This window comes from Salvelinus fontinalis, chromosome 7 (assembly GCF_029448725.1).
Source record: "Salvelinus fontinalis isolate EN_2023a chromosome 7, ASM2944872v1, whole genome shotgun sequence".
In the NCBI taxonomy this organism is placed as follows: domain Eukaryota; kingdom Metazoa; phylum Chordata; class Actinopteri; order Salmoniformes; family Salmonidae; genus Salvelinus; species Salvelinus fontinalis.
The window spans coordinates 33,812,258-33,839,841 of record NC_074671.1 but is presented as its reverse complement, the minus strand read 5'-3'; the positions used below and the strand labels follow the sequence as shown (position 1 = coordinate 33,839,841).

The 27,584-nt window shown below is 43.2% G+C and overlaps 1 protein-coding gene across 3 annotated transcripts; it reads left to right on the top strand.

Moving 5' to 3' along the window:
- maf1b (MAF1 homolog, negative regulator of RNA polymerase III b) lies at window positions 1–27,071 on the top strand. 3 transcript variants are annotated; one of them, XR_008760160.1, is made up of 10 exons: window positions 1–544; window positions 1,936–2,024; window positions 8,518–8,646; window positions 8,925–9,087; window positions 10,229–10,350; window positions 10,442–10,561; window positions 11,006–11,101; window positions 11,259–11,323; window positions 23,834–23,915; window positions 25,798–27,071. XR_008760160.1 is itself a non-coding variant. In XM_055929245.1 (8 exons), the coding sequence occupies exons 2-8, from the start codon at window positions 1,942–1,944 to the stop codon at window positions 11,281–11,283; spliced, it is 738 nt and encodes a 245-aa protein (XP_055785220.1). In that variant the 5' UTR covers window positions 2–544; window positions 1,936–1,941; the 3' UTR covers window positions 11,284–13,233. The 3 variants fall into 3 exon arrangements, 1 of the variants encoding a protein (XP_055785220.1); XR_008760161.1 differs by having other exon boundaries at window positions 23,804–23,915; XM_055929245.1 differs by lacking the exons at window positions 23,834–23,915; window positions 25,798–27,071 and having other exon boundaries at window positions 2–544; window positions 11,259–13,233.
- The last annotated feature ends 513 nt before the right edge of the window (window positions 27,072–27,584 follow it).

Here is a 27,584-nt window from a genome sequence, read left to right as displayed (position 1 = left end):
TGTACATCATGGTTTACAGTGGGCGGGAGTTAAATACAGTGGATTTATTACGTTTTCATCGACGCTGTTGTGTGGTTTGCCTTCAAATTATCAGTATTGCTAATCAAAAATTACACTGTGACTTTGCGAAGTAGACAGAAGCAGTGCAAGGGATCAAGTCGCTTTGAAAAGGAGACTTGATCTGACAGAAACTGTAACTAGCAAGCTAACGTTAGCTTATCTCGGTCAACGTAAATCTGTCCAAAAGGGATGCCGCTGCAATCCAAGTCAGAAGGATTCAGGGGTTCTTTGGACTTGATGTCGTCTCATTTAATCGGCATAAGAAGTTTTTCGATAAAAGCTTTAACGATAAATCAATCTCGAACGAGTATCTTTTTAAATTGCTGAAGTTTAGGAACTAACTGCTTTGACACAGTCAGTGCTTGCTAGCTAACTTGCATAACAACAACAAATCTGTGGCGCGTCCTCGCCCGTTTAGAGAAACATCATCAGTGAAATTGGTAAAGACATTTCAGTTTCACAAAGAGCGTCGACGTTATCTTTGGTAAGAAGAATGTTTATGTGAAATATGTAGATTAGCTAGCTACTGTAGCCAACTACCTAGCAAGCAGAGGTTTAGTGGGGGAGGGGTCAGCTAGACAGAAAGGGGTTGGTCGTTTTGTTTACTTATCACATTTCCCCACGGCGTGCCCCCATGGAATTAGAATACTTAAGGATCTTTGGTTGCCCCCCTATGCTTATTAAATTGGCCAGTGGAATCAAACACTAAACAGTGCAATGTAACTAACTAATTTATTTCGGGGTGCAGCTACTGTATCTATAGCATTGAGCTTGGAGACTGTCCACCAGCCTGGTATCATAGACTAGACGTAACATAGTAAACGAAATCTGGGAAATCTAAAGTTAGTATGGTATTTTAAGTTTGGTATAGTTTTATGAGAGATGGATACTGAAGTAGAGTGGTTAGTCGGGGTGGATGGGTTGACATAATGCGAAGGTCTAGCAACCCAAAGGTTGCTATTTCCAATCTCATCACAGACAACTTTAGCAACTTTTAAACAACTTACTACTTTTTTAGCTACTTCATAACTACTTAGCAAATTTAGCAAACATTTAACCACCTAGCTAGAATTCGTAACATATTGTACATTTTGCAAATTCATAACATAATATGAATTGTAATTCATATCATATGAAATGGGTGATGGATTCCACAAACTGACAGTGGTGGAAAAAGTACCCAATTGTCATACTTGAGTAAAAGTAAAGATACCTTAATAGAAAATGACTCAAGTAAAAGTGAAGGTCACCCAGTAAAATTCTACTTGAGTAAAAGTTTTTTTTAAGTTTCGGTTTTAAATATACTTGCGTATCAAAAGTAAAAGTACAAATAATTTCAAAATACTTATATTAAGCAAACCAGATGGCACAATTTTCTTTTTGATTTATGGATTGCCAGGGGCACACTCCAGCACTCAGACTTAATTTACAAACAAAGCATTTGTGTTTAATGAGTGCCAGATCAGATGCAGTAGGGATGACCAGGGATTTTTATAAGTGTGAATTAGACCATTTTCCTGTCCTGCTAAGCATTCACAATGCTATAAGTACTTTTGGGTGTCAGAGAAAATGTATGGAGTAAAAAGTACATAATTTTCTTCAGGAATGTAGTGAAGTGAAAGTAAAACTCATCAAAAATATGAATAGTAAAGATATCCAAAAAAACGACTTTAAAAAAAAAATATTTTTACTTCAGTACTTTACACCACTGCAAACTAATACATACCTTACGAAAAGTAACATATTTTACTAAATACAGAATAATAGAAAAACATGTATTGCATACGCCCTGTTTTCCCACTAAGGAAGCCGTGAAAAAGTATTCTTGAATGTCTGATGGACTGTCTATTTTAACATTTCCCTTTCCTCTCACAGGCAGCAATGAAACTGTTAGAGAACAGCAGTTTTGAAGCCCTGAGCTCTCAACTCTGTGTTGAAACGGGAGAGTCTCGCATCCTTGGAAGGTAATTACCATAACCGCACTAGACCAGTATCATTAGTCGATCAAATTACCTCATATCTAATCACTTGTCACAACGTGTTTTGTAAAGCCTGTGTTACTGTTGCATGACTAACACATACAGTACCATTCAAAAGTTTGGACGCACCTACTCATTCAAGGGTTTTTCTTTATTATTTACTACATTGTAGAATAATAGTGAAGACATCAACTATGAAATAACACATGGGATCATGTAGTAACCAAAAAAGTGTTAAACAAATCAAAGTATATTTTATATTTGAGATTCTTCAAAGTAGCGACCCTTTGCCTTGATGACAGCTTTGCACACTTGTCACTCTCTCAACCAGCTTCATAAGGTAGTCACCTGGAATGCATTTCAATTAACAGCCTTAAGTTAATTTGTGGAATTTCTTTCCTTTACTGCGTTTGAGACAATCAGTTGTGGCAAGATAGGGGTTGGTATACAGAAGATAGCCCTATTTGGTAAATGACCAAGTCCATATAATGGCAAGAACAGCTCAAATAAACAAAGAGAAACGACAGTCCATCATTACTTTAAGACATGAAGGTCATGAAAAAATTTGAAAATGTAAATTACTTTTAAAGTTTCTTCAAGTGCAGTCACAAAAACCATCAAGCGCTATGATGAAACTGGCTATCATGAGGACCGCCACAGGAAAGGAAGACCCAGAGTCACCGCTGCTTCAAAGGATAAGTTCATTAGAGTTACCAGCCTCAGAAATTGCTGCCCAAATAAATGCTTCAGAGTTCAAGTAACAGACACATCTCAACATCAACTGCGTGAATCGGGCCTTCGTGGTAAAATTGCTGCAAAGAAACCACTACTAAAGGACACCAATAAGAAAAAGAGACTTGCTTGGGCCAAGAAACACGAGCAATGGACATTCGATCGGTGAAAATCTGTCCTTTGGTCTGATCACACGGTCTGTGATTTATTTAGAATTCAAGGCACACTTAACCAGCATGGCTACCACAGCATTCTGCAGCAATACGCAATCCCATCTGGTTTGCCCTTAGTCCCACTATCATTTGTTTTTCAACAGAACAATGACCCAATACACCTCCAGGCTGTGTAAGGGCTATTTGACCAATAAGGAGAGTGATGGAGTGCTGCTTCAGATGACTTGGCCTCCACATTCACCTGACCTCAACCCAATTGAGATGGTTTGGGATGAGTTGTAACGCAGAGTGAATGAAAAGCAGCCGACAAATGCTCAACGTATTTGGGAACTCCTTCAAGACTGTTGGAAAAGCATTCCAGGTGACGCTATGAAAGCCAACTGACACTTACTCCTGGAGGTGCTGACCTGTTGCACCCTCTACAACCACTGTGATTATTATTATTTGACCCTGTGGGTCATCTATGAAGTTTTGAATATCTTGGCCATGTAGTGTTATAATCTCCACCCGGCACAGCCAGAAGAGGACTGGTCACCTCTCAGAGCCTTGGTCCCTTTCTAGGTTTCTTCCTAGGTTCCTGCCTTTCTAATGAGTTTTTCCTAGCCACCGTGCTTCTACATCTGCATTGCTTGCTGTTTGGGGTTTAGGCAACCCTGTTGTTTCTGTGTAGCACTTTGACATCGGCTGACGTAGAAAGGGCTTTATAAATACATTTGATTGATTGAAGCTGGTTGAGAGAATGCCAAGAGTGTGCAAAGCTGTCATCAAGGCGAAGGGTAGCTACTTCGACGGATATAAAATATATAAATATTTCGTTTAACACTTTTGGTTGCTACATAATTCCATGTGTTATTTCATAGTTTGTCTTTACTAATATTCTACAAAGTAAAAAAATTAAAACTCTTGAATGAGTAGGTGTCACAAACTTTTGAATGGGACTGTAGGTTCAAGTTTTTAACCGTGACTAAATGCGCTGTCCTTTAGTAGGCCTGTGTGTGAACCGCAGGTGCATGGTGACAGATGGAACTGTAGGCTGCTACTACTACAGGATCAGCTGTTCATGGACCATAACAACACACCCCTCGCCCTACCTCCTCTGTGGATGGTGCATGCATTCTGTGCCTCTCTTCAGGGGTGTATTTCTTATTGGGTTAATAGGCTCTATTTTTAAAAGGCAAGCGTAACACTTTGAGGCTCTCTGGGAGCATCAACAAAACCATACAGCCTATGAAGGGTAAAGTCAAAGCTGAGGACACTGCATATGTAAAAACAGAGGTAAACAACAAATTGTCAGAATTATATGGTCAACTGAACTCCCACAGAGGTGTGTCTCTGTGCTAAAAATGTGGTGTAGGCTACCTAAAAAGTACCTGAGCAGGACCAGATGAGGCAATATTGGGTTTTATGCAATAGGATTGCCATAGGAATTGAGCCCTAATCCCCATCAAGCACTGTAGTGATTACTGGTAATATGGACAATTTTGCTAAGGAGGTGTAATCGCTCACAAAAAGTATTGATCCCTTAGGATGGTGGATGAGTGTAGTGTTACGCAACGGGGGTAGATTTACTCAACTGCAGCAGGCATTGAGGTAACAGTAGGAGCAGTGATTTTACAAAGGACTGTAGGTTGTGGAACCAGTGGGAACGGTGGTGGTGATCCCTTTCATGGTTCTGACCGATGGGGCAGTCTGACCCAGGACAGGGTGTCCTCTAACAGGCCTTTGTGGCTATTTTTATACTGTAATGGAGAGTGCTATGGAGCATACACACACTCACAGCTGGGCACTGATTGTGTTTAGCCTGCTGCTTACTGGATTAGTATGGCCCATGATGGCAGCAGAGGCCAAGCTGGCACAATTTGACTGAGGCTGATCCTTTCCACCCCCCCCCCCCAAAAAGCCAAAGTCTGCAATTAATCAGAAATTCAACTGTACCCATAATGATACAAAACAGAGCATGCAGTCACATGTTTGAGGTTCACATTCTATCATAGTTTTCCATAGAATGACTGTTTCTGGATAAAATGTTATATTTAACAGGAAGTCTGTTACAAATAGGTCTACACAAGCAACTATCCTATATAGCAGGGGTGGGCAGACTTTTTGGCTCGAGGGCCACATCGGGATTTTGAAATTTGCATTTTTTGGGGGGACCAATTGTTTGTTAAAATCAAAATCAGGGTTTTCCCTTTTCACAATGCAGAAAGACTGCATTTAATCAGTGGACGCCACTTGTTTTTATTAAAACACACCTGTCATTGTTTTCTTTACTGAAGTAGAGGTTTATTATTATTGTTAAAGGCACTGCATAGGTGTAAACATTTTGTGAGATATCACTTGTGTAGCAGAAATGTGCAGAAAGTAGTTTTGAATGCATTTTCTTGAAGGGAAACCATAAGTCTTGAACCTTTTTGGCAACATAGTGATATTCTTATACTTAACAATGAGGAATTAAACTACAAAATTGTAGTCTTCTCCCATTTTTTTTTAAACCATTGCCCCCACCCACAAGGTGTATAAATAAGATGGATACAAAACAAAAACGTGTAGATAATAAATTGTGTAATTAGCACATGTAGGACACTATGCAAGTGTGTGTGTGCATGGACTTTGCAGATGTATTTCTCACATGTGCAGCATATAGTATTTGTTTTACAGTCCTTCTTTGGGGGGCAGAATTGGCATCTCCTCCTCTTGCCTGCTGCAGCCTCAGGTGGATCAGGACAAGATTCCGCCCCCTGAACAGCTTTCACAAGCACTGCAGAGGCTGCTGTGCGGGGGAGGCGCTCCCGTCTTTGAATGTGTGGGGTTACAAGTGCCTTTCCCAGCTGCTCTAGGAACACCCTCTTTTTCCACTTATCAGGCATCCAGGTAGGGTTGATCTTGTTCCATATCACGAAGGCATTGTATGAGGACACATCAATGATGTTATGGAAGATGAGCAGGGGCCAGCAGAAAGTCATCCTCCTGCAGCTGTAAGTTCCAATCACCTTGTCCAGTTGTCCAGGTTGTCCATGCCTCCTTTGTTGTGGTTGTAGTCCAGGATGATGGCTGGCTTCCTGTCCTCACGATCATTTATCTCAGCCGTTTTGTGCAGTGTGCTCAGGAGGACCACATTCTTCTTCCTATTTGGGAGGTAAGAAACTAGAGTGGTGGTGGGGGTGAAGGCAAACTTTGAGGTCTCTCTCCCCCTTGAGAGGAGTGCAGGGTGGAGCTCAGACTTGTTCTTTCTAACTGTGCCAACCATGGTGACCTTCCTCTTCAGGAGCTGCTGGCTGACTTCATAAGAAGTGAAGAAATTGTCACACGTGACATTCCGCCCCCTCAGTCCATCTGTCACATTAAGCACAACCCGTATCCCCTGGTTCTTCTCCGGGCCTCCACTGGTTGGCTTCCCTGTGTGAACTTGCATCTTCCAATCGTAGCTGGATTGTGCATCACAGCCCACCCATATCTTGATGCCATACTTTGCTGGCTTGCTGGGCATATACTTCTGGAAAGGACAGCAACCTTTGGACAAAAGAGATAACAATCAGTAATTGGTATCAATGTCACAAAACAATCACAAGTCAATGATTTTACAGCAATACATAAAATGAACAGTGAAAATCACATTTCAGATATGAAAATAAAAATGTACCTCTGAATGGAACCAGTTGCTCATCCACTGTTACTTCAGGCCCAGCGTTGTAGAGGTATGGCAGACGCTCCACCCACTTCTCCCAGACTTCTCTTATGGCCGCCAGTTTCTCTCACATTTTGCAGGTCTTGACTCGCGGTTATCAAATTCTAGCATTCTTAAGAAAGTGTGAAAGACTTTCAGTAGCATCTTGGCACGGAAAATCGCCCTTCCACTCTCTGCATCCCAGAGTCTACATGTAGCCTCACCTCGGGACTTATACACACCCGCAAAGATTAGCAGCTCTATGTAGGCACGCAGGTCAACCTCATCCATCCTTTTCCAGTTGTCTCCATATTTACGGAAAACCTCAAATTTGTAATCTCCAGGAAGATTTTTTTCGATGGCTGGTGTGATGAACTTCTAGAATGTTGAGGCGATGTCCTGGGCATGGGCAACTGCATGTCTTGGGCACTGAAACGTGCACTTATGACTTCAGCAAAGAGAACATTTTATAGCCTCTGACTGCATTCCCATTAGTAAACAATGTTTTCAATAAATGTTTATTTTGTCCGAACTTGAGTCTTTTTTTTTTTCGTGGAGGGGAGATGCTGCACATGCACAATAAAGTGTTCGTGTGCTACTGATTGAACTCAGACAAAACAATCTCAATTTCTGTGTGTGTTTTTGTGGTGTGTAAATGATTTTATAACTGGCGGGTCAAAATTACCCTAAGACAATCTTTGTACCCCAGTGGTGTACAGCTTTCATGGAAATATGAACAAAGGTGATGTTTCACTTTTTCTAATGTTGGGGTCACGCTAGGAAAAGTTAAATTAATTAATGGGATTTTCTTTGCTGTTAAACATAGTGGCGGGTCATTTTTTACCCTTAAGACACCAACGGTTATGCTAAAGTGTACTGCTAACGTTAGCTGGCTGGCTCCTTAGCGGAGGTTATTATTCTTTTCCCAGAGCTGTTTGCTTTTCTAGTTAGAGCCTAATGTTAGGCATTTTTGTTTAACTAGCTAACGTTAGCTGGCTGACTTGTGACGTGTGTGTGTACAACACCCATTGAATATGGCCGGTGTCAGTAAATGTCTGCAAAAAAGTGTAATGAAATTGTTGCCAGTAGAGCTGGTTAGACTGTTTTATGTTATCCAGAGGTGAACAAATCATCGGCCAGTGCGTCTTGTGTGCGTGCCGAGAGCGAAACGAGATGGGTGGGGCTAATGCTTTAGAGGGTGTGATCGATGCGGAATGGGTGTAGACAAAGAGCTCTTCACTAGATGCCAAAACATTCAAAGGCCATTTTCTCAAAAGTGAGTTTACAAGTTGATCAACTTTCAAGGCAGAATTACTTCCTCACTGTTCCTCAAATGTAGTATATGACATACCATTTTGTAGCTCATTCTCTACTTTGATGCTATGTATAAAAAAAAATATATATATACTAAAAAAAATACCATTTCACATTTTGCTACATAAGACCTACTCAATTCAGGTGGTGAGTCCCATTTGTCTGTTAATGGAAACTAGGGCAGTCATGTGACACCCACCCACCTGACCTTTTCTCCTTCCTATAATTAGACTGGGCCACAGTGTGTCTCTGAGCTAGAGTTTGAGTTGCACAACCTCTTCTCTTGTAGAACTAAGGTTGGGGGGAAAATAAACATGACCAGACCCTGCACGACTCCCTCAACCTAGTGCCAGTCCATCCACATCCCTCAAATAGAACTCAATGAAGCAGACAACCGAGACTTGTTCAAAGCAATAAACACAAAGAAACATACAACGTGGGAGGGTCAGTAGATGAGATACTGTACGGTTTGTATTATTGAATTAGGGACATGATTAGTTTGAGACAATACCCATGTCCTCCAGTCATTAGATTAAAGGAATTCCACTTTTAATACAATGCCAACAGTTTAACTCAGGGTTTTGTCTCGCTTTAGGATCGAGAGCTACTCCTGCAAGATGGCTGGTGATGACAAGCACATGTTTAAGCAGTTCTGCCAGGAAGGGGAACCACATGTCCTAGAGGCCCTCTCGCCCCCCCAGTCCAGCGCCACCAGCCCACCCCAGTAAGTACCACAGCCACACAATGTTTGCATAACACAGGTCTGATCACTAGGAACGAAACGGATACCAATGGGGGAGGGACTACCTGTTTTTGTTTTCCCATTGTGAAACATTTTCCTACAGTGTGCACTAATGAATACTACTCTGTATATACTGGTGTTGTATCACACTATCAGTCTTATGTGGCACATGAATGGAAAATAATATTTTACTTCCCAACCAAATAACTCCACTCTCCCTCCCTTGCGCTCTCTACTTATCGCCATTGTTTTTGGCACAGACTGGGGAAGAGCAGTGAGGATGGTGAGAACCCTCTGACTGACAAGTGTTGCAGGAAGACGTTGTTCTACCTCATCACCACGCTCAACGAGTCATTCAGGCCCGACTACGACTTCAGTGCAGCTCGGGGCCACGAGTTCAGCCGGGAGCCCAGCCTCAACTGGGTCAGTAGCACTACCTCTGTTCCTCTCATGATTAGACCACGTTGGGATGACTTTAAACCAGCCCAATTAAAACGGCCGTTCAAGCCTAATTTCAGAATTGCTCACATACTCCTATACAGATGCTCTGAATCATTCCATGCAAGTCCCGGGAGCACATTGTTACTAAGCCATACGCATAAGGGGGAGATAGTGAATTTTCTACAAGGGGCTTATGGAATATCACAGGCTGTAAGATGGAGGTGTCAAGCTCAATTCCTGGGCCGTGTGTCTGCTGGTTCCTTTTCTATCACCTTTCAGTTTGTCTGAGACCTCGACAACCAAGTGACTTATCAATAACCTTTAATTATAACCTAACTAATAAATAATCTTAGTTGATCAATCAAGTACAACGGAGGCCCTTCAGGAATTGAGTTTGACACCGCTGCTGTGAAGGCCTTTGCAGACTGTACGATTCTAGCCGTAGGCTCTGGCAAAGTTGTGTGTCAGATTTGTTTTGCCTTTGTCGTGTAGTGTGTGGCTAGTGTTACGAGCCGATCCCGGTGACTGACCAATAGGAACACAAGAGTATGCACACAATAATACGATTATTGTGTATAGTCAAATTTGTATAATAGTTTGAAACTTTTACATGCTGTGCAAGAATAATGATTTCCCTAATAATAATCTTGTTTAGGCTACTTGATGTGATTTTGAGGAATGCACAAAATCGCCAGTCAAAATAAAACCTTCTACCACAGCGACCATGTTACTTTGGGGAAGCCTATTTGATTCTGAGTTTGGACAAATAAAGTTTATGAGCTTTTTGTGAGATGATGTATTCTTTGTTTTTCCAAACTCACTTCACTCGCGCATAAGCATAGAGTGAGGCCTTCGCTGCTGGTGTCGGCACATGCACAGGGGAGATACACCGCTGCAGTTGACAGCCTATGTCTGCTGACGTAGCCTCGCAAGCCAATTGCAGACCTGAAGAAAGCCGTACGATCTGGCCGGGTTGATAATCAAGATTTTAATTTGGTGACGTCGCACAGTGACGTGATAATCGTAGAAGTCTGAATCCGACGTACAGCGAAGGCCTTAAGAGGTCTATTCATCTGTAAGGAGAATGAGACGTTGTAGTGATTGTGTGCCGTGCCTCCGCCAGGTGGCGAATGCAGTAAACGGCAGCCTGTACTCATCAGTTGGAGTGGAGTTCAACTCCCTGGGGCCAGAGCTGTGGAACTTCATCGACCAGGAAATTAGCCTGCAGGAATGTGACATATACAGGTGTGTGTGAAGGTACATGTACACTATGTTTTCTGATTCTTGTTTGCTACCAGTATATGAAGTATATTTATATGTCCCTCTTTGTCCTCAGCTACAACCCTGACCTGGACTCCGACCCCTTTGGGGAGGAAGGCAGCCTCTGGTCCTTCAACTACTTCTTCTACAACAAGAGGCTGAAGAGGATTGTGTTCTTCACCTGTCGTTCCGTCAGGTGAGCAGACACAGCAGACCTCACTCTGTCTCCATGCAATCTTCGACAAAACATATGAGTTTGTTAGTTCTACAGCCAGTATGAAATAGTTGGTGGCCTGTGGATGAATTTCTATGGTCCATGTATGTTATAAAATCAGAAAATCTGTCTCGCGTTGCTGGTATGAATTGCTCCCACCAAACCAGCATATTCTACTGGTTCTGGGGGGTGGCTTTCACTACACAGCAGGAGTTGATTGGGCTTGATGTGCCGAGGCAGCTTGTACACAACCCAAAGCCTGTCTGGTCTCATGTGGTATGGGAGTGTAATCCATTACCAGGAGGACGAAAGGCTAGGGAAGGGGACCGAACAGATCAACTCCAAAAGCAATCTGTCAACCAGAGAAAACCGATGTACCGGTATGTTTGAATAAGGAGTCATGATATTTCTGCTTTATTTCCAAAGTGTCCTGAGTGGGTACGGCCGCGGTTGTCTTGACAATGAGTTGGACATGGAGCTGAATGATGATGATGAGGAGATAGAGGGATTCACTGAGGACAGGTGGGATTGTGTTACCATAATGTTACTACCGGCTTATACTCTAGTGCACAAATGGGACTCAGTCTTGCATATATACTTTTATCAGTGCATGGGGTTGTATGTGTGTTTTGTCTAGATAGACATGATTGACACTACCTTGTTCCCTCCTTGTCTGCAGGTTCCCCAAAGCTCTCTGTGTCTAACGCTCTCCCGATGGAAGACGAGCCCATGCAGGCCAAATATGTAGGCCTATACATCCTCCCCGTTTGTTTTCTTTTCATCAGTTTTTTTCCCTTTTTCTCAATGTTTTGTAGAGCCTGACCCAGAAAGGCATTTGCGCATTTATTTAGAGGAAGGATATCCCCGACAAGTGCATGTTTCACATCAGCTGGATCAAAACCATACCGTGAAGGACATTTTTGAAATGCCCATGGTATCTAGCCTCCCTTTTCCTATGATCTTTATCCTCCATCATTGTCCCTGACTTAAGAACTGACCCTATGCCTGGTCATTTAATGGAAGGACCTTCCTCTGAACCGCAAGGCCTTTCGAACAACATCCTCGACTCCAAACCAGCCTCTGCTTGGACGCTGGACTCTGATAGGAACCGTCCCAAGACCCATTGGACTGGTCTTGGAGGTTTATGGTCAAGAGAGACCATGGACTGCTAACCCTGACAAGCACATTTTCTCTTATTGAAGATCCCAGCAAATGTCAGTGGAGATGATTAAGTCCACAGTTCAACGCTAATTCACTAATGAAAGGGGAGGGGCTAATTACATCAACGTGTAGGTCCAATCTCACGCTGCCACACTAGGTAAAGGGTGGTACAACGAGAGCCAATCCGATTGAGTATCCAGCTGATTTCCATTTGTGACTGCTTCCTCCTAGGCGTGGCTTTTATGTTCGACAGTGACGTTACTGTGAGAACTGAACTTTCATAGCACTGTTTTGAAACATGCGGCATTAGTAGTGGAACCTTGTAATATGTTATGTTGAATCTACTGCAAAAATAATCTTATCTACTGCACACGACCTTCTGTGGATGTGAAATTGAGATGGCACTGCCAAAGAGCAATACAACATATCACTTTCATGAGATTCACGTCTATCAATAACCATATTCCCTCTGCATAATGTTTCCTCAATCATGTCGTAAAACCTGTACCCATATTCCACTGCTACAATCGAACGCATCCATTTATGCTCTGTTAAACTTGAAAGGCTTTGGTTTTAAGAGCAACTGAATGTAATGAATGCGGGCAGCAAAGTCAGTGGTATTTCCAGTAATTGTTAATGTTCTACAGTATTTTTAGATCAAAATACCTTATGTTCAGTACCTGTTTTGATTAAACTGTGAATGAAGGCCTCCCCGGTGGCGCAGTGGTCGAGGGCACTGCAGCGCTAGCTGTGCCACCAGAGACTCTGGGTTCGCGCCCAGGCTCTGTCGCAGCCGGCCGCGACCGGGAGGTCCGTGGGGCGACGCACAATTGGCCTAGCAACGTCCGGGTTAGGGAGGGTTTGGCCGGTAGGGACATCCTTGTCCCATCGCGCACCAGCGACTCCTGTGGCGGGCCGGGCACAGTGCACGCTAGCCAAGGTCGCCAGGTGCACAGTGTTTCTTCCGACACGTTGGTGCGGCTGGCTTCCGAGTTGGATGCACGCTGAGTTAAAGAAGCAGTGCGGCTTGGTTGGGTTGTGTTTCGGAGGACGCATGGCTTTTGACCTTCGTCTCTCCCGAGCACGTACGGGAGTTGTAGCGATGAGACAAGATAGTAACTACTAACAATTGGATACCACGAAATTGGGGGGGGAAAGGGGGGTAAAATTAAATAAAAATAATAAAAAAACTGAATGAAGTTGTTTGAACCAAAATGTCTTGTCAGAGAGGAGTGGACACAGGCAACATAATTACTAATTAAAATGGTTTGAACAGTAATGACTTGTGATACAAGATGAGAGAATGTGTCTTTACACTTATGAAAAGGTATAACTAAAATTGTTCCTATGGACATTGAGTGGAGCCTGACCTTTGCATCAAAAACACTTGCACATATTACTACAAGACATTGGTTACATTTTAACAACTTAATGAATGTGGAAACTACAACTATTAAAATAAGTCATAAATAGCTGACTTCAGTCAAATCATAGCAGGGTGAGACAATCTTTGTAGACAGTGTTCATCAGTCTGTTCCAGGTGATTCAGTATCTAGGTCTGGTTTACTCAGAGAAAGGTAGAGAACTCGTATCCCCCCTGATTATAGCGTCTGCACACGGGCAGTGCTATTGAGCCTTCTCCATTTTGAAGTAGTCAATTTCTTTTTCCTTCGCTGAGTTGGTAAACAAGCTGAAAAGGTATATACTGCCATATGGAGCATTTGAACAGGTATAAAGCCAAGGTTTGAGATTTACTGCCAGTTGATCCCTCCTGATGAGCTGAATGGAATAATGTAACCAATTTGTAAGTCGCTCTGGATAAGAGCGTCTGCTAAATGACTTAAATGTAAATGTAAATGTATGTAATCCTTCCTTAAACCATGGAAAGTCCCACCCAGTTGACTACTTAAAAAAATGGTGAAAGTCCTCAATGGCAGTGCCCATGCTAAAACAGGCTTTTAGGCACTAGAGTCCTCTATCATTCTCCATGGGTTTAGTGAGCTCTTTATGGCAATAGTCACATGATGATCCACCTCCACGCTGTCTCTTGGGGTAGGCCCAGCAATGCTCAAACCATTTTATTCAATCAGGAAAGAGGCAGAGAACAAAGGCCTCAAAACAATGGTAAACTTTCATAAAATGATTGGAATGGCACAAGAAATAATTATCACCAGTGATTTACCTTTTAAGTGTTCTTAAAATTGGTAAATGTCACCTTGATCTTGGAGACTGGAGCAAAAGCAGGTAGGATCAGTGAAGAAAAGGACCAGGGCCAGAAAGTCCAGAAACAGGACTATGGGAAGGGGACACCAAACCAGGCAAGTAGAGGTTGACTTAAGACAGCTGGATGATAAATAGAGGGGCTCAGGACCCCTCATGCAGTGGGGATGAAGCAGCAAACAGAAACATGCACTCACTGCACACGTACGCAAGGGCGTTCTCCTTCCGCCCTCTGTGACCTGAATGAAGCCAATGCAGCTGCTAAGGCACAGGTGTAAAACTCATTCCACTGAAGGCTGAGTGTCTGCTGGTTTTTGCTCTGCCCTTGATTGATAAATTAAGGTCACTAATTAGTAAGGAACTCCCCACACCTTGTTGTCTAGGGCTTAATTGAAAGGATAAACCAAAAATCTGCAGACAGAAGGCCTAGGCAATTCCAGTCCTCGTGGGCCTGATTGGTGTTACACTTTTCCCCCATCCCTAGCAAACAGCTGATTTAGACTAATTGCATTCTATAATGAAGATCATGATTAGTTGATTATTGGAGTCAGGTGTGTTAGCTAGGGCAAAAGTGTGACAACAGTCAGGCCCCGATGACTAGAGTTGCCCAGGCCTGCTGACTAGACCCTCCGTGGAATGCGTTTGATACCCCTGCGCTAAGGGCACAAGTAGCTCACTACACATTAACACAAGGATGGAAGGCTCCAGTTTTCTGCTCCTTCCTCCCTGTGTGAACTTAGTGAAGCCAATGCAAGCGCTAAAGGCACAAGTAGCTCACTATACATCAACACATTGAAAGAAGTCTCCAAGTTGCTGCTCGTTCCCCCCTGTGTGACCTGAGTGAAGCCAATGCAACCTCTAAGGCAGGGTTTTCCAACCCTCAACTCTGGCCCCCCCCCCCCCCCCCCCAGACGTTTCACATTTTGAGTTTTAAACCTAAACTGGCACACCTGATTCAATTTGTCAACTAATCATCAAGTCTTTGACTAATTTACTAATTAATCAGGTGTGCCAGTTTAGCGTTAAAACTCAAACGTGAAACGTTTGAGGGGGGCAAGGAGTGGGTTAGGCTCTGAGGGACCGCACACACTGAATGTGGATCTCCCTTCATTTGCCATTTGTTCAGTGCTGTGTGGTTTAGGGATCACCCACTGGTGGATGTCTGATTGCTACATTTTTGCTGTAGAATTGGTTTGCGCTTCCTTTGCAAATTACAGCCAGCACTCTTTTCAGAGGTGCTAAGTACTCTCACCTCTGAGCCTTAAGGGCACAAATAGCTCACTACACATCAACGCAGTGAAAAAAAAGGCTCCAAGTTGCTTCTCCTTCCTAGTTAGCAAAGGTTAGCTAACTACCTGTGCGTAATCATCCAGCAGAATTCATGTATCCAAAAAAGCTAAACAAATTGCATGACAAACATACTTTCTCCCTTGTTGACGTTTTTGCCCTACTACACGTTGTTTCTTTCACTGCTATTTTCATGTCTGAAATTTGCACATTGGCCGCCTTCTCGACACTGCTCTGCGCACTGTAACATGATATCTTCTTGTTTGGTATGGCGGTCCGCAAACAAATATTGTATTGGCTGTGTGTCAGCCAACTATTCTGTAGTATGAATTCATTACACTTTGTGAAACATTGCCCTACCAACTAACCTCACCACTATTCCACTACTTTGGCCCTGTCTGATCCTACTCCAGGCCAGCAGCCTGGGAGGAGGGGACACTATCTTTCGAAACATCTTGCAACTATTCTGCAGTAAAATCTCATACACCCAAGTACTTCTCTGCAGCTGCCACCACAACATCTATCCTCTATGATTTACGTTCCATTCCTGCAGTACAATTGACACCATGGCTATGAACGCCCCCCCACCAAAAACAACTTTGAAGCACATGTTATCTCTATTGGCCTCGGCCTACTCACATAGATCCTCTTAGGATTCCTCACCCTGGACCCATCTTCCTCTACTACTTTCTTCACTGCCTCAGCACACGACACCTTCTGCACTACTCTGATCCTGGCAACCTCAACCTGCCTGTCTCTCACCGGACACCTCTAATATTCAGCACTTACAGTTTACACACACAACTTTTCCCACTGATACTACACTTTCCTTTGTCTCATGTCCTCCTGCACACTTCTCACATCTAGGAATCTCCCCCCAACACACTGCTGACACATGACCATAAGCTTGACACCTAAAACACTGTAATGGATTTGGGACAAAAGCTCTCATGGGATAACTGACACAGCCTAACATGACTTTATCTGGTAAAGACTCTGCATCAAAATTCAGTAGTACAGACCGGGTCTTCTCTGTTTCACCACGGTCTGGGATGCACCAAATTGTGGGAGTCACAGACACCGTGAATGTTCAACTTCAGTTGATCCTCCTCAACACTTAACGCCACTCCAGGTATCCCTCCTTTCAATGGCGCTCGAGGTCGTTGTTAGTTCTAGTGTGATGGACAGATCTCGACATGATGCCTTAATTCCTGGTATAAATATATAATAGCACCAATGCATCCCATCCAAAAGTTAGAATATTCCTCAACAGTGAAAGCCTTGCAAGGTTACATGATGGAACAAGAGTTTGTCTTATGACCTTTTTAAGTGCATTTATAAACCATTATTCAACCAAGCTTAATAGGCTTAGAGTTTGACAAGCACAAATTACTATTATACAATTTTAACAATAACTGTTTATCAATGTGTACATTTTTTTATTTATTGATGGTTAAAGTAAATTAACCCATTGTCAAATGCACCATTAAAAGCAGTCGACTCTACGGAGACCACAGTATAGGCTAGTAAACAGCTAAGCTACACACAATAAAAGCTAGCTACATACAACAAAAGCAGTAGTCGGCGCTACTGGGTCCACAGGCAGTACAGCCTAGGCTACTATAGAACACACAATTTTGTAGACGGTGTTAGTAACATTATCTAAAAAGACCGATACACACAATAAAAGCTAAAGTGCGCGATACTGAGATCACATGCCGCCTAATAGTAGACAGCGAAAGGCCCAGTAGTAGACAGCTAAAGGCCCAGTAGTAGACAGCTAAAGGCCCAGTAGTAGACAGCTAAAGGCCCAGTAGTAGACAGCTAAAGGCCCAGTAGTAGACAGCTAAAGGCCTAGTAGTAGACAGCTAAAGGCCTAGTAGTAGACAGCTGGCATAATGTAAGTTACAATAAAACCAGTAGTCCGCGCCCCTGAGACCACAGAGTGAGTAAGATTTCCAAAGTACACTGCTCAAATAAATAAATAAAGGGAACACTTAAACAACACAACGTAACTCCAAGTCAATCACACTTCTGTGAAATCAAACTGTCCCCTTAGGAAGCAACACTGATTGACAATACATTTAACATGCTGTTGTGCAAATGGAATAGACAAAAGGTGGAAATTATAGGCAATTAGCAAGACACCCCCAAAAAAGGAGTGATTCTGCAAGTGGTGACCACAGACCACTTCTCAGTTCCTATGCTTCCTGGCTGATGTTTTGGTCACTTTTGAATGCTGGCGGTGCTCTCACTCTAGTGGTAGCATGGAATGGAGTCTACAACCCACACAAGTGGCTCAGGTAGTGCAGTTCATCCAGGATGGCACATCAATGCGAGCTGTGGCAAAAAGGTGTGCTGTGCCTGTCAGCGTAGTGTCCAGAGCATGGAGGCGCTACCAGGAGACAGGCCAGTACATCAGGAGACGTGGAGGAGGCCGTAGGAGGGCAACAACCCAGCAGCAGGCAAATTTGACAATCTTGGTGTTCTCTGGCAAATGCCAAACGTCCTGCACGGTGTTGGGCTGTAAGCACAACCCCCACCTGTGGACGTCGGGCCCTCATACCACCCTCATGGAGTCTGTTTCTGACCGTTTGAGCAGACACATGCACATTTGTGGCCTGCTGGAGGTCATTTTGCAGGGCTCTGGCAGTGCACCTCCTTGCACAAAGGCGGAGGTAGCGGTCCTGCTGCTGGGTTGTTGCCCTCCTACGGCCTCCTCCACGTCTCCTGATGTACTGGCCTGTCTCCTGGTAGCGCCTCCATGCTCTGGACACTACGCTGACAGACACAGCACACCTTTTTGCCACAGCTCGCATTGATGTGCCATCCTGGATGAACTGCACTACCTGAGCCACTTGTGTGGGTTGTAGACTCCATTCCATGCTACCACTAGAGTGAGAGCACCGTCAGCATTCAAAAGTGACCAAAACATCAGCCAGGAAGCATAGGAACTGAGAAGTGGTCTGTGGTCACCACCTGCAGAACCATTCCTTTTTTGGGGGTGTCTTACTAATTGCCTATAAATTCCACCTTTTGTCTATTCCATTTGCACAACAGCATGTGAAATTTATTGTCAATCAGTGTTGCTACCTAAGTGGACAGTTTGATTTCACAGAAGTGTGATTGACTTGGAGTTACATTGTGTTGTTTAAGTGTTCCCTTTATTTTTTTGAGCAGTGTATATTACATATCATAGCAAATAACTTAGAGCAGAATGTCCTACCAGACAAATCCCACATTTGCTCATGGCTAGATTGGCTGAGAGATAGTAGGCTTACTGACTGACTTGGTGATACAGACAAGACTTTAAGGTCACCTCTTCAGTGTCTCTCTTCAGTGACACCGTAGCCATATCATCCTCACTTGTGGTCTAAGAGAGCTTCATGTCTGATCCTAAAAGAGACCGAATGTGTGCTGTTGTTTTTTGGGGGGACTTTGGAACAAACATCACAGCTTGCTTTATAAACACTCACTGTTTGAATATTATGCTACAAGTGTCAGTGGAAGGTCTAGTCCTATTGGATGGAGATGGAATCATGACCCTGAGTTGCCATAAGAGTTAACATGACAACGACCAAAGTAGCCACCCTTTGCCTTGATGACAGCTTTGCACAATCTTGGCATTCTCTCAACCAGCTTCACCTGGAATGCTTTTCCTACAGTCTTGAAGGAGTTCCCACATATGCTGTGTACTTGTTGGCTGCTTTTTCTTCACTCTGCAGTCTAACTCATCCCAAACCATCTCAATTGGGTAGTGATCGGGTGATTGTGGAGGCCAGGTCATCTGATGCAGCACAACAGCCTAATGACCAAACAATTGACCAGTCGACTAATTAGGATCAGCCCTACTACATTCCACCCAAAGGACTGGATCCTAATTTGCCTTTAACTGGAAGCCAAGAGAGATTAAGACACATTCAGTTGACATTTATATGGATAGAGCAATGAAGATCTAATCTGGCAGCCCTGTTATGAGCGAGTTGGAGCTTTTTATTTAATGTATTTTATTGCCGCAGATATTTTGCTGCATATGACTGGACAGTACTCTATGTGTGATAGAACCAAAGCTTTGATCACCCAATTCAGAGTGGTGGATGTCACATACCCAGAATTGTTTTTCTTGTCATGGCAATGCCCGTAAAAAAATGTAAGGAAAGCTGCACACTCTAGGAGCTCAGATGTAACATTGGTTATTAAATTATTCCGACAGCCAAGCTCTCTTCATCAGGGTTTGACAGCTTATTCAATTATTGCATCTGAGCTCTACTTATCCGTTTCAAGTTTACTCCTCTAGCCAATACCTCGCCTAAACAGGTGTGTGTTTCTTCCGCCTCCAGAATGGCAATGCCTTTACCCATTTTAATTACAATGTTATCTACAGTGCATTCAGAAAGTATTCAGACCCCTTGACTTTTTCCACATTTTGTTGTTACAGCCTTATTCTAAAATGGATTCAATAGTTTTTATCCGCTCATTAATCTACACACAATACCCCATAATGAAAAAGCAAAAACAGGTTATTAGAAATGTTTGTATCAAAAATAAACAGAAATATCACATTTACATAAGTATTCAGACCCCTCAGTACTTTTGTTGATGCACCTTCGGCAGCGATTACAGCCTCGAGTCTTCTTGGGTATGACGCTACAAGCTTGGCACACATGTATTTGAGGAGTTTCTCACATTCTTCTCTGCGGATCCTCTCAAGCCATGTCAGGTTGGATGGGGAGTGTCGCTGCAACGCTATTTCAGGTCTCTCCAGAGATGTTCAATCGGGTTCAAGTCCGGGCTCTGGCTGAGCCACTCAAGGACATGAGACTTGTCCTGAAGCCCATCCCACGTTGTCTTGGCTGTGTGCTTAGGGTCATTGTCCTGTTGGAAGGTGAACCTTCACCCCAGTCTGAGGTCCTGAGCAGGTTTTCATCAAGAATCTCTGTACTTTGCTCTGTTCATCTTTCCCTTGATCTTGACTAGTCTCCCAGTCCCTGCCGCTGAAAAACATCCCCATAGCATGATGTGGCAGGTAGCCTCGTGGTTAGAGCGTTGGGCCAGTAACCAAAAGGTTGCTAGATTGAATACCCGAGCTAGTAAAAATCTGTCGTTCTTCCCCTGAACAAGGCAGTTAACCCACTGTTCCTAGGCCATCATTGTAAATAAGAATTTGTTCTTAACTGACTTGCCTAGTTTAAATAAAGGATAAATAAATGCTGCCACCACCGTGCTTCACCGTAGGGATGCTTGCCAGGTTTCCTCCAGATGTGATGCTTAGCTTTCAGGCCAAATAGTTCAATCTTGGTTTCATCAGACCAAAGAATCTTGTTTCTCATGGTCTGAGAGTCATTTAGGAGCCTTTTGACAAACTCCAAGCGGGCTGTCGGAAGCCACTCCTCAGTAAAAGGCAGACGTTTGGCCACTCCACCATAAAGGCCTCATTGGTGGAGAGCTCTGGAGCTCTGTCAAAGTAACCATTGGGTTCTTGGTCACCTCCCTGACCAAAGACCTTTTCGCCAATTGTTCAATTTGGCCGGGCAGCCAGCTCTAGGAAGAGTCTTGGTTGTTCCAAACTTCTTCCATTTAAGAATGATGGAGGCCATTGTGATCTTGGGGACCTTCAATGCTGCAGAAATGTTTTGGTACCTTTCCCAGATCTGTTCCTCGACACAATCCTGTCTCGGCGCTCTACGGACAATTCCTTCGACCTCATGGCTTGATTTTTGCTCTGACATGCACTTTCAACTGTGGGACCTTATATAGACAGGTGTGTACCTTTCCAAATCATGTCCGATCCATTTAATTTACCACAGGTGGACTCCAATCTTCAATCAAGTTGAAGAAACATCTCAAGGATGATCAATGAAAACAGGATGCACCTGAGCTTAATTTCTAGTCTCATAGCAAGGGGTCTGAGTACAAGCATTTCCAAAACCCTGTTTTCGCTTTGTCATAATGGGGTATATTGTGTAGATTTGATGAGGATTTTTATTGATTTAATCCATTTTAGAATAAGGCTGTAACGCAACAAAATGTGGAAAAGGCGAAAGGGTCTGAATAGTTTACAAATGCAATACATTATGTTCAAACCAGGATAGAGGTGTGTCTAACATGACATCATCGACAATTTTATTTGAGGATCACCAGCAAGCATATATCTTGGACCAAATAAAATACAATTTGTTTTATAAATATTCAACATCAATTTGTTCATGTTAACCCACTCAGACACTGTTCTTAGTTATTTGCTCAGTACATCTGTTAAATCATTATATACTGATGCAGTGCTACACATTGTTGAGTCATCAGCAGACATAACCACTCTTGCTTTATTCATTACTGAGAGTAAAGATGGAGTAGAGGAGTCGGCCTCTACTCCATCTTTCGGCCTCTACTCCATTTGGAAGCTGCCTTGAGGGACGCCACAATGTAAACCTTTGCTGTCTGAAAAGGTACCTTTAGATCTTTTTAGCACCTTTTCCTAGATAGATGCAGTAGCTTTCCATGCAGGATAGAGCAACAGACATAAAATCATAACATTTTAGTTTACTTGGCAACAGTTCATGATCAATTACATCAAAAGCAGCACTAAAGTCTAACAACACTACACCCACCAACTTCCTGTCATCCATACACGCCAATTATCTGTCATTTGCGCTAAGGCCATACTGGTAGAATACCATTCTCTGTATGCATGCTGGAAACTTCTTATCAGACCATTACATGAGAAATAATCCTGGATTTGCACAGATGCACTTTTTTCCAATAATTTACTTTATTGTAAACTATTAGGACCAGTGAAGGCATATTTTTTTTCCATAGGTAGTGGAATGACCTTTGACTCTTTCCATATTTCTGGGCACACCCCACACATCAAGCACCTATTACAGATATGGCAACTTGGGGTGAAGATGTGGTTTAACGCTAATCAATTTGCCGTCAAGATTAGGCTACCATAATATCAGATCGTGAAATGTGCCTTCCTAGACATTTTTTACATTTTTATTAGATGGCCTTCAAAAAAAATCAGGAATGGGGTGGGGCCTCTGTAAAAAATCAACTTGGACCAGATTGACGCGCTCGCCCCACTATTTATAATTTATTTTTGTATTATTTTGTAACTTAGGTGAAGGAAAAACATTGTTTTGAGCTCCAAAAGCAGTAGTAGCATTATGCAAATCAGGGAACAAAATTAAACAATATGGTTCAATTGCAGACCGCAATCCGTGGCGTTTCTTGATAAGGGTGTTCCTTGTATTTTTTGACTGTGTTTGGATGGCACGTGATGCAAAACTAATTTAGCAGAATGAGCATTTAGCATTTTGTAACACCATGAAACCGCACTAATAAACTTGCCATTTACTCTAGTCCAACACCGCAAAATCATATTAAATAGCCTACAACAAACATAATAGACTGTAAAAAGAGTCAATTACAGAGTTAACAGTAATACAGTTTGCTGAACATTACATTGTTCTGCAGGGCCCGAGAGCATAGATTTAGGAAAATGCTGAGAAACTGCTGCTTCAATAGAAATATCTGATCAGGCCTCTCGAGTGGCACAGCCCAACACTAACACACCTGATTCAACATATCAACCTCTCATCCTCATCAATACTTTACTTAGCTGTATCAGGTGTGTTCATGCTGATACACTGTATGTAATTTACAAAGCTTGCACACTCTATATCTCTCCAGGACCAGGGTTGGCCACCCCTGGCTTGGGGAGTACTACTCTGTACTATCAAATCATATGTTATTTGTCACATGTGCTGAATACAACAGGTGTAGACCTTACAGGGAAATGCTTACTTACAAACACTTAACCAACAATGCAGTTTTAAGAAAATACCTTAAGAGATAAGAATAACAAATAGCAACCGTAAAATAACAATAGCGGGGCTATATGTAGGGGGTACCGGTACAGTCAATGTGCGGGGCACCGGTGTCGAGGTAATTGAGGTAATATATACATGTAGAGTTATTAAAATGACTATGCATAGATAATAACAGAGAATAGCAGCAGTGAAGAAGGGGGGGGAGGGGCAATGCAAATAGTCTGGGTAGCCATTTGATTAGATGTTCAGGAGTCTTATGGCTTGGGGGTAGAAGCTGTTAAGAAGCCTCTTGGACCTAGACTTGGCGCTCCGGTACTGCTTGACATGCGGAAGCAGAGAGAACAGTCTATGACCAGGGTGGCTGGAGTCTTTTACAATTTTTAGGGCCTTCCTCTGACACCACCTGGTACAGAGGTCCTGGATGGCAGGGAGCTTGGCCCCGGTGATATACTGGGCCGTACGCACTACCCTCTGTAGTGCCTTGCGGTCAGAGGACGGGCAGTTGCCATATCAGGCAGTGATGCAACACGCTTTATGACTGTTTGTATGTATTACGTTTCTCTGACCGAGATGCTATTGTTGCACTTTGACAAGATAAACTTAATAACAGACACCAGACTGCAAGTAATAACACCATCATAGACTACTATTGCCGTTCCCTTTTCCAATTTGTCTCTCTTCCTCTCCTTCTCTTCCTCTTTCTCTGACTCCCTCTCTCCGTGAGGATACTGATTGAACCACTGTGAAACGGAAGCATCTGTATGAACTGAACGACTGAAAGATTGTCATACAGTTTGACGTGATTGGACTGAAGCAGTAATGTTGGCTGAGACTTGGTGAGTGCATTTTTCCTGCTCCCTACGTCACCACGAATCTCTGAATGAACTAGTCATAACTCATAACTAGTGCTTATAACTGGTGTTTATATATTTATTTTTTATTTTATTGAACCTTTATTTAACTAGGCAAATCAGTTAAGAACAAATTCTTATTTACAATGAAGGCCTAGCAAAAGGCGAAAGCCCTCCTGCGGGGACGGGAGCTGGGATTAAAAATATAGGACAAAACACACATCACGACAAGAGAGACAACACAACACTACATAAAGAGAGACCTAAGACGACAACATAGCATGGCAGCAACACATGACAACACAGCATGGTAGCAACACAACATGACAACAACATGGTAGCAACACAACATGGCAGCAGCACAACCTGGTAGCAGCACAAAACAGGGTACAAACATTGTTGGGTACAGACAACAGCACAAAGAGCAAGAAGGTAGAGACAGCAATACATCACATAAAGCAGCCACAGCTGTCAGCAAGTGTCCATGATTGAGTCTTTGAATTAAGAGATTGAGATAAAACTGTCCAGTTTGAGTGTTTGTTGCAGCTTGTTGCAGTCGCTAGCTGCAGCGAACTGTAAAGAGGAATGACCCAGGGATGTGTTTGCAGGGATGTGTCTGACAATTCATCTTGATGGTTGTAAAGTCGTCTCAAATAAAACTGTGAAGGACCTCGGCGTTACTCTTGACCCTGATCTCTCTTTTGACGAACACATCAAGACTGTTTCAAGGACAGCTTTTTTCCATCTACGTAACATTGCAAAAATCAGAAATTTTCTGTCCAAAAATGATGCAGAAAAATGTATCCATGCATTTGTTACTTCTAGGTTAGACTACTGCAATGCTCTACTTTCCGGCTAACCGGATAAAGCACTAAATAAACTTCAGTTAGTGCTAAATACGGCTGCTAGAATCCTGACTAGAACCAAGAAATTTGATCATATTACTCCAGTGCTAGCTTCCCTACACTGGCTTCCTGTTAAGGCAAGGGCTGATTTCAAGGTTTTACTGTTAACCTATAAAGCGTTACATGGGCTTGCTCCTACCTATCTTTCCGAGTTGGTCCTGCCGTTACATACCAATACGTACGCTACGGTCACAAGACGCAGGCCTCCTAATTGTCCCTAGAATTTCTAAGCAAACAGCGGGAGGCAGGGCTTTCTCCTATAGATCTCCATTTTTATGGAACAGTCTGCCTACCCATGTGAGAGACGCAGACTCGGTCTCAACCTTTAAGTCTTTACTGAAGACTTATCTCTTCAGTAGGTCATATGATTGAGTGTAGCCTGGCCCAGGAGTGTGAAGGTGAACAGAAAGGCTCTGGAGCAACGAACCGCCCTTGCTGTCTCTGCCTGGCCGGTTCCCCTCTCTCCACTGGGATTCTCTGCCTCTAACCCTGTTACAGGGGCTGAGTCACTGGCTTACTGGTGCTCTTTCATGCCAACCCTGGGAGGGGTGCGTCACTTGAGTGGGTTGAGTTACTGACGTGATCTTCCTGTCTGGGTTGGCGCCCCCCCTTGGTTTGTGCTGTGGTGGAGATCTTTGTTGGCTATACTCGGCCTTGTCTCAGGATTATAAGTTGGTGGTTGAAGATATCCCTCCAGTGGTGCGGGGGCTGTGCTTTGGCAAAGTGGGTGGGGTTATATCCTTCCTATTTGGCCCTGTCCGGGGGTATTTTCGGATGGGGCCACAGTGTCTCCTGACCGCTCCTGTCTCAGCCTCCAGTATTTATGCTGCAGTAGTTTGTGTCGGGGGGATAGGGTCAGTTGGTTATACCTGGAGCACTTCTCCTGTCTTATCCAGTGTCCTGTGTGAATTTAAGTATGCTTTCTCTAATTCTCTCGTTCTCTCTTTCTTTCTCTCTCTGAGAACCTGAGCCCTAGGACCATACGTCAGGACTACCGGGCATGACGACTCCCTGCTGCCCCCAGTCCGCCTGGCCTTGCTGCTATTCCAGTTTCAACGGTTCTGCCTGCGGTTACGGAACCCCTACCTGTCCCAGACCTGCTGTTTTCAACTCTTAATGATCGGCTATGAAAAGCCAACAGATTTATTCCTGATTAATATTTGACCATGCTTGTCATTTATGAACATTTTGAAAATCTTGGCTCTCTAATTTTCTCCTTCTCTCTTTCTTTCTCTCGGAGGACCTGAGCCCTGGGACCATACGTCGGGACTGCCGGGCGTGGTGGCTCCTTGCTGTCCCCAGTCCGCCTGGCCTTGGTGCTGTTCCGGTTTCAGCTGTTCTGCCTGCGGTTATGGAACCGCCACCTGTCCCAGACCTGTTGTTTTTCAACTCTTAATGATCGGCTATGAAAAGCCAACTGAATATTATTCATGATTATTATTTGACCATGCTTGTCACTTATGAACATTTTTGAACATCTTGGCATAGTTCTGTTATAATCTCCACCCGGCACAGCCAGAAGAGGACTGGCCACCCCTCATAGCCTGGTTCCTCTCTAGGTTTCTTCCTAGGTTTTGGCCTTTCTAGGGAGTTTTTCCTAGCCACCGTGCTTCTACACCTGCATTCTAGCTGTTTGGGGTTTTAGGCTGGGTCTCTGTACAGCACTTCGAGATATTAGCTGATGTATGAAGGGCTATATAAAATAAATTTGATTGATTGATTGATTGATTGATTTGCTTTGAGGACCTTTAACAGAATGTGACTGGCAGAACAGGTTTTGTATGTGGAGGATGAGGGATGCAGTAGATATCTCAGATAGGGGGGAGTGAGGCCTAAGAGGGTTTTATAAATAAGCATCAACCAGTGGGTCTTGCGACAGGTATACAGAGATGACCAGTTTACAGAGGAGTATAGAGTGCAGTGATGTGTCCTATAAGGAGCATTGGTGGAAAATCTGATGGCCAAATGTTAAAGAACATCTAGCCGCTCGAGAGCACCCTTACCTGCCGATCTATAAATTACCTCTCCGTAATCTAGCATGGGTAGGATGGTCATCTGAATCAGGGTTAGTTTGGCAGCTGGGGTGAAAGAGGCGCGATTACGATAGAGGAAACCAAGTCTAGATTTAACTTTAGACAAACATTGGCAGTTTGGATAGCTGACATTTGTCAGTGTTAGACTGTGGGAATGCTTTCAACTTTGAATGGTCGTTCAATAAACTTTATTACTCTTTTTATCCTGTAGACTCAATGACTGTGTGTGTCCTAAATTGAGGCCAGGTACATAGTCTCTTCTCTACAGACGTCCCCATGTCGAACTTGTTGTTCTCACAGATGAAGATACATGGCAACTTCCACAGAGCCGCCATGTTGAAAGACTCAAAGATCTGGCCCTGACTGAATGTAATTTATAACTGCTTAATTTAATGAAGCATTTATGAAGTTACATTCTTGAAAAATCTATGTCTACAGTATATATATCAATGATTTTACAGTCCACAAATTGGTCGTACCAGTCCAAGGTTGTCTCTTTTTAAATAAACACGGTAAAATAGCTTTAGGCCTACACGTCATCATATTATGTAAAGTGGTCACATACCTCCATATCTCACCACTGTTTTATTGTGACTCTGTAAATGAGTCACAATAGTTGGATAGTCTGCAAAAGATTTCTTCTCACAAAATTTGAGGCTGCACAATGCTGTGTTTCGACACTGTGCACAGCTTCAGGATCTGTGCCCGACTTTATT

Coding starts and splice junctions, on each gene's coding strand:
- maf1b (XM_055929245.1), top strand. CDS start 1,942: ATGAAACTGTTAGAGAACAGCAGTTTTGAAGCCCTGAGCTCTCAACTC. Junction 2,025..8,517: donor GAGTCTCGCATCCTTGGAAG/GTAATTACCATA, acceptor GTCTCGCTTTAG/GATCGAGAGCTACTCCTGCA. Junction 9,088..10,228: donor GGGAGCCCAGCCTCAACTGG/GTCAGTAGCACT, acceptor TGCCTCCGCCAG/GTGGCGAATGCAGTAAACGG.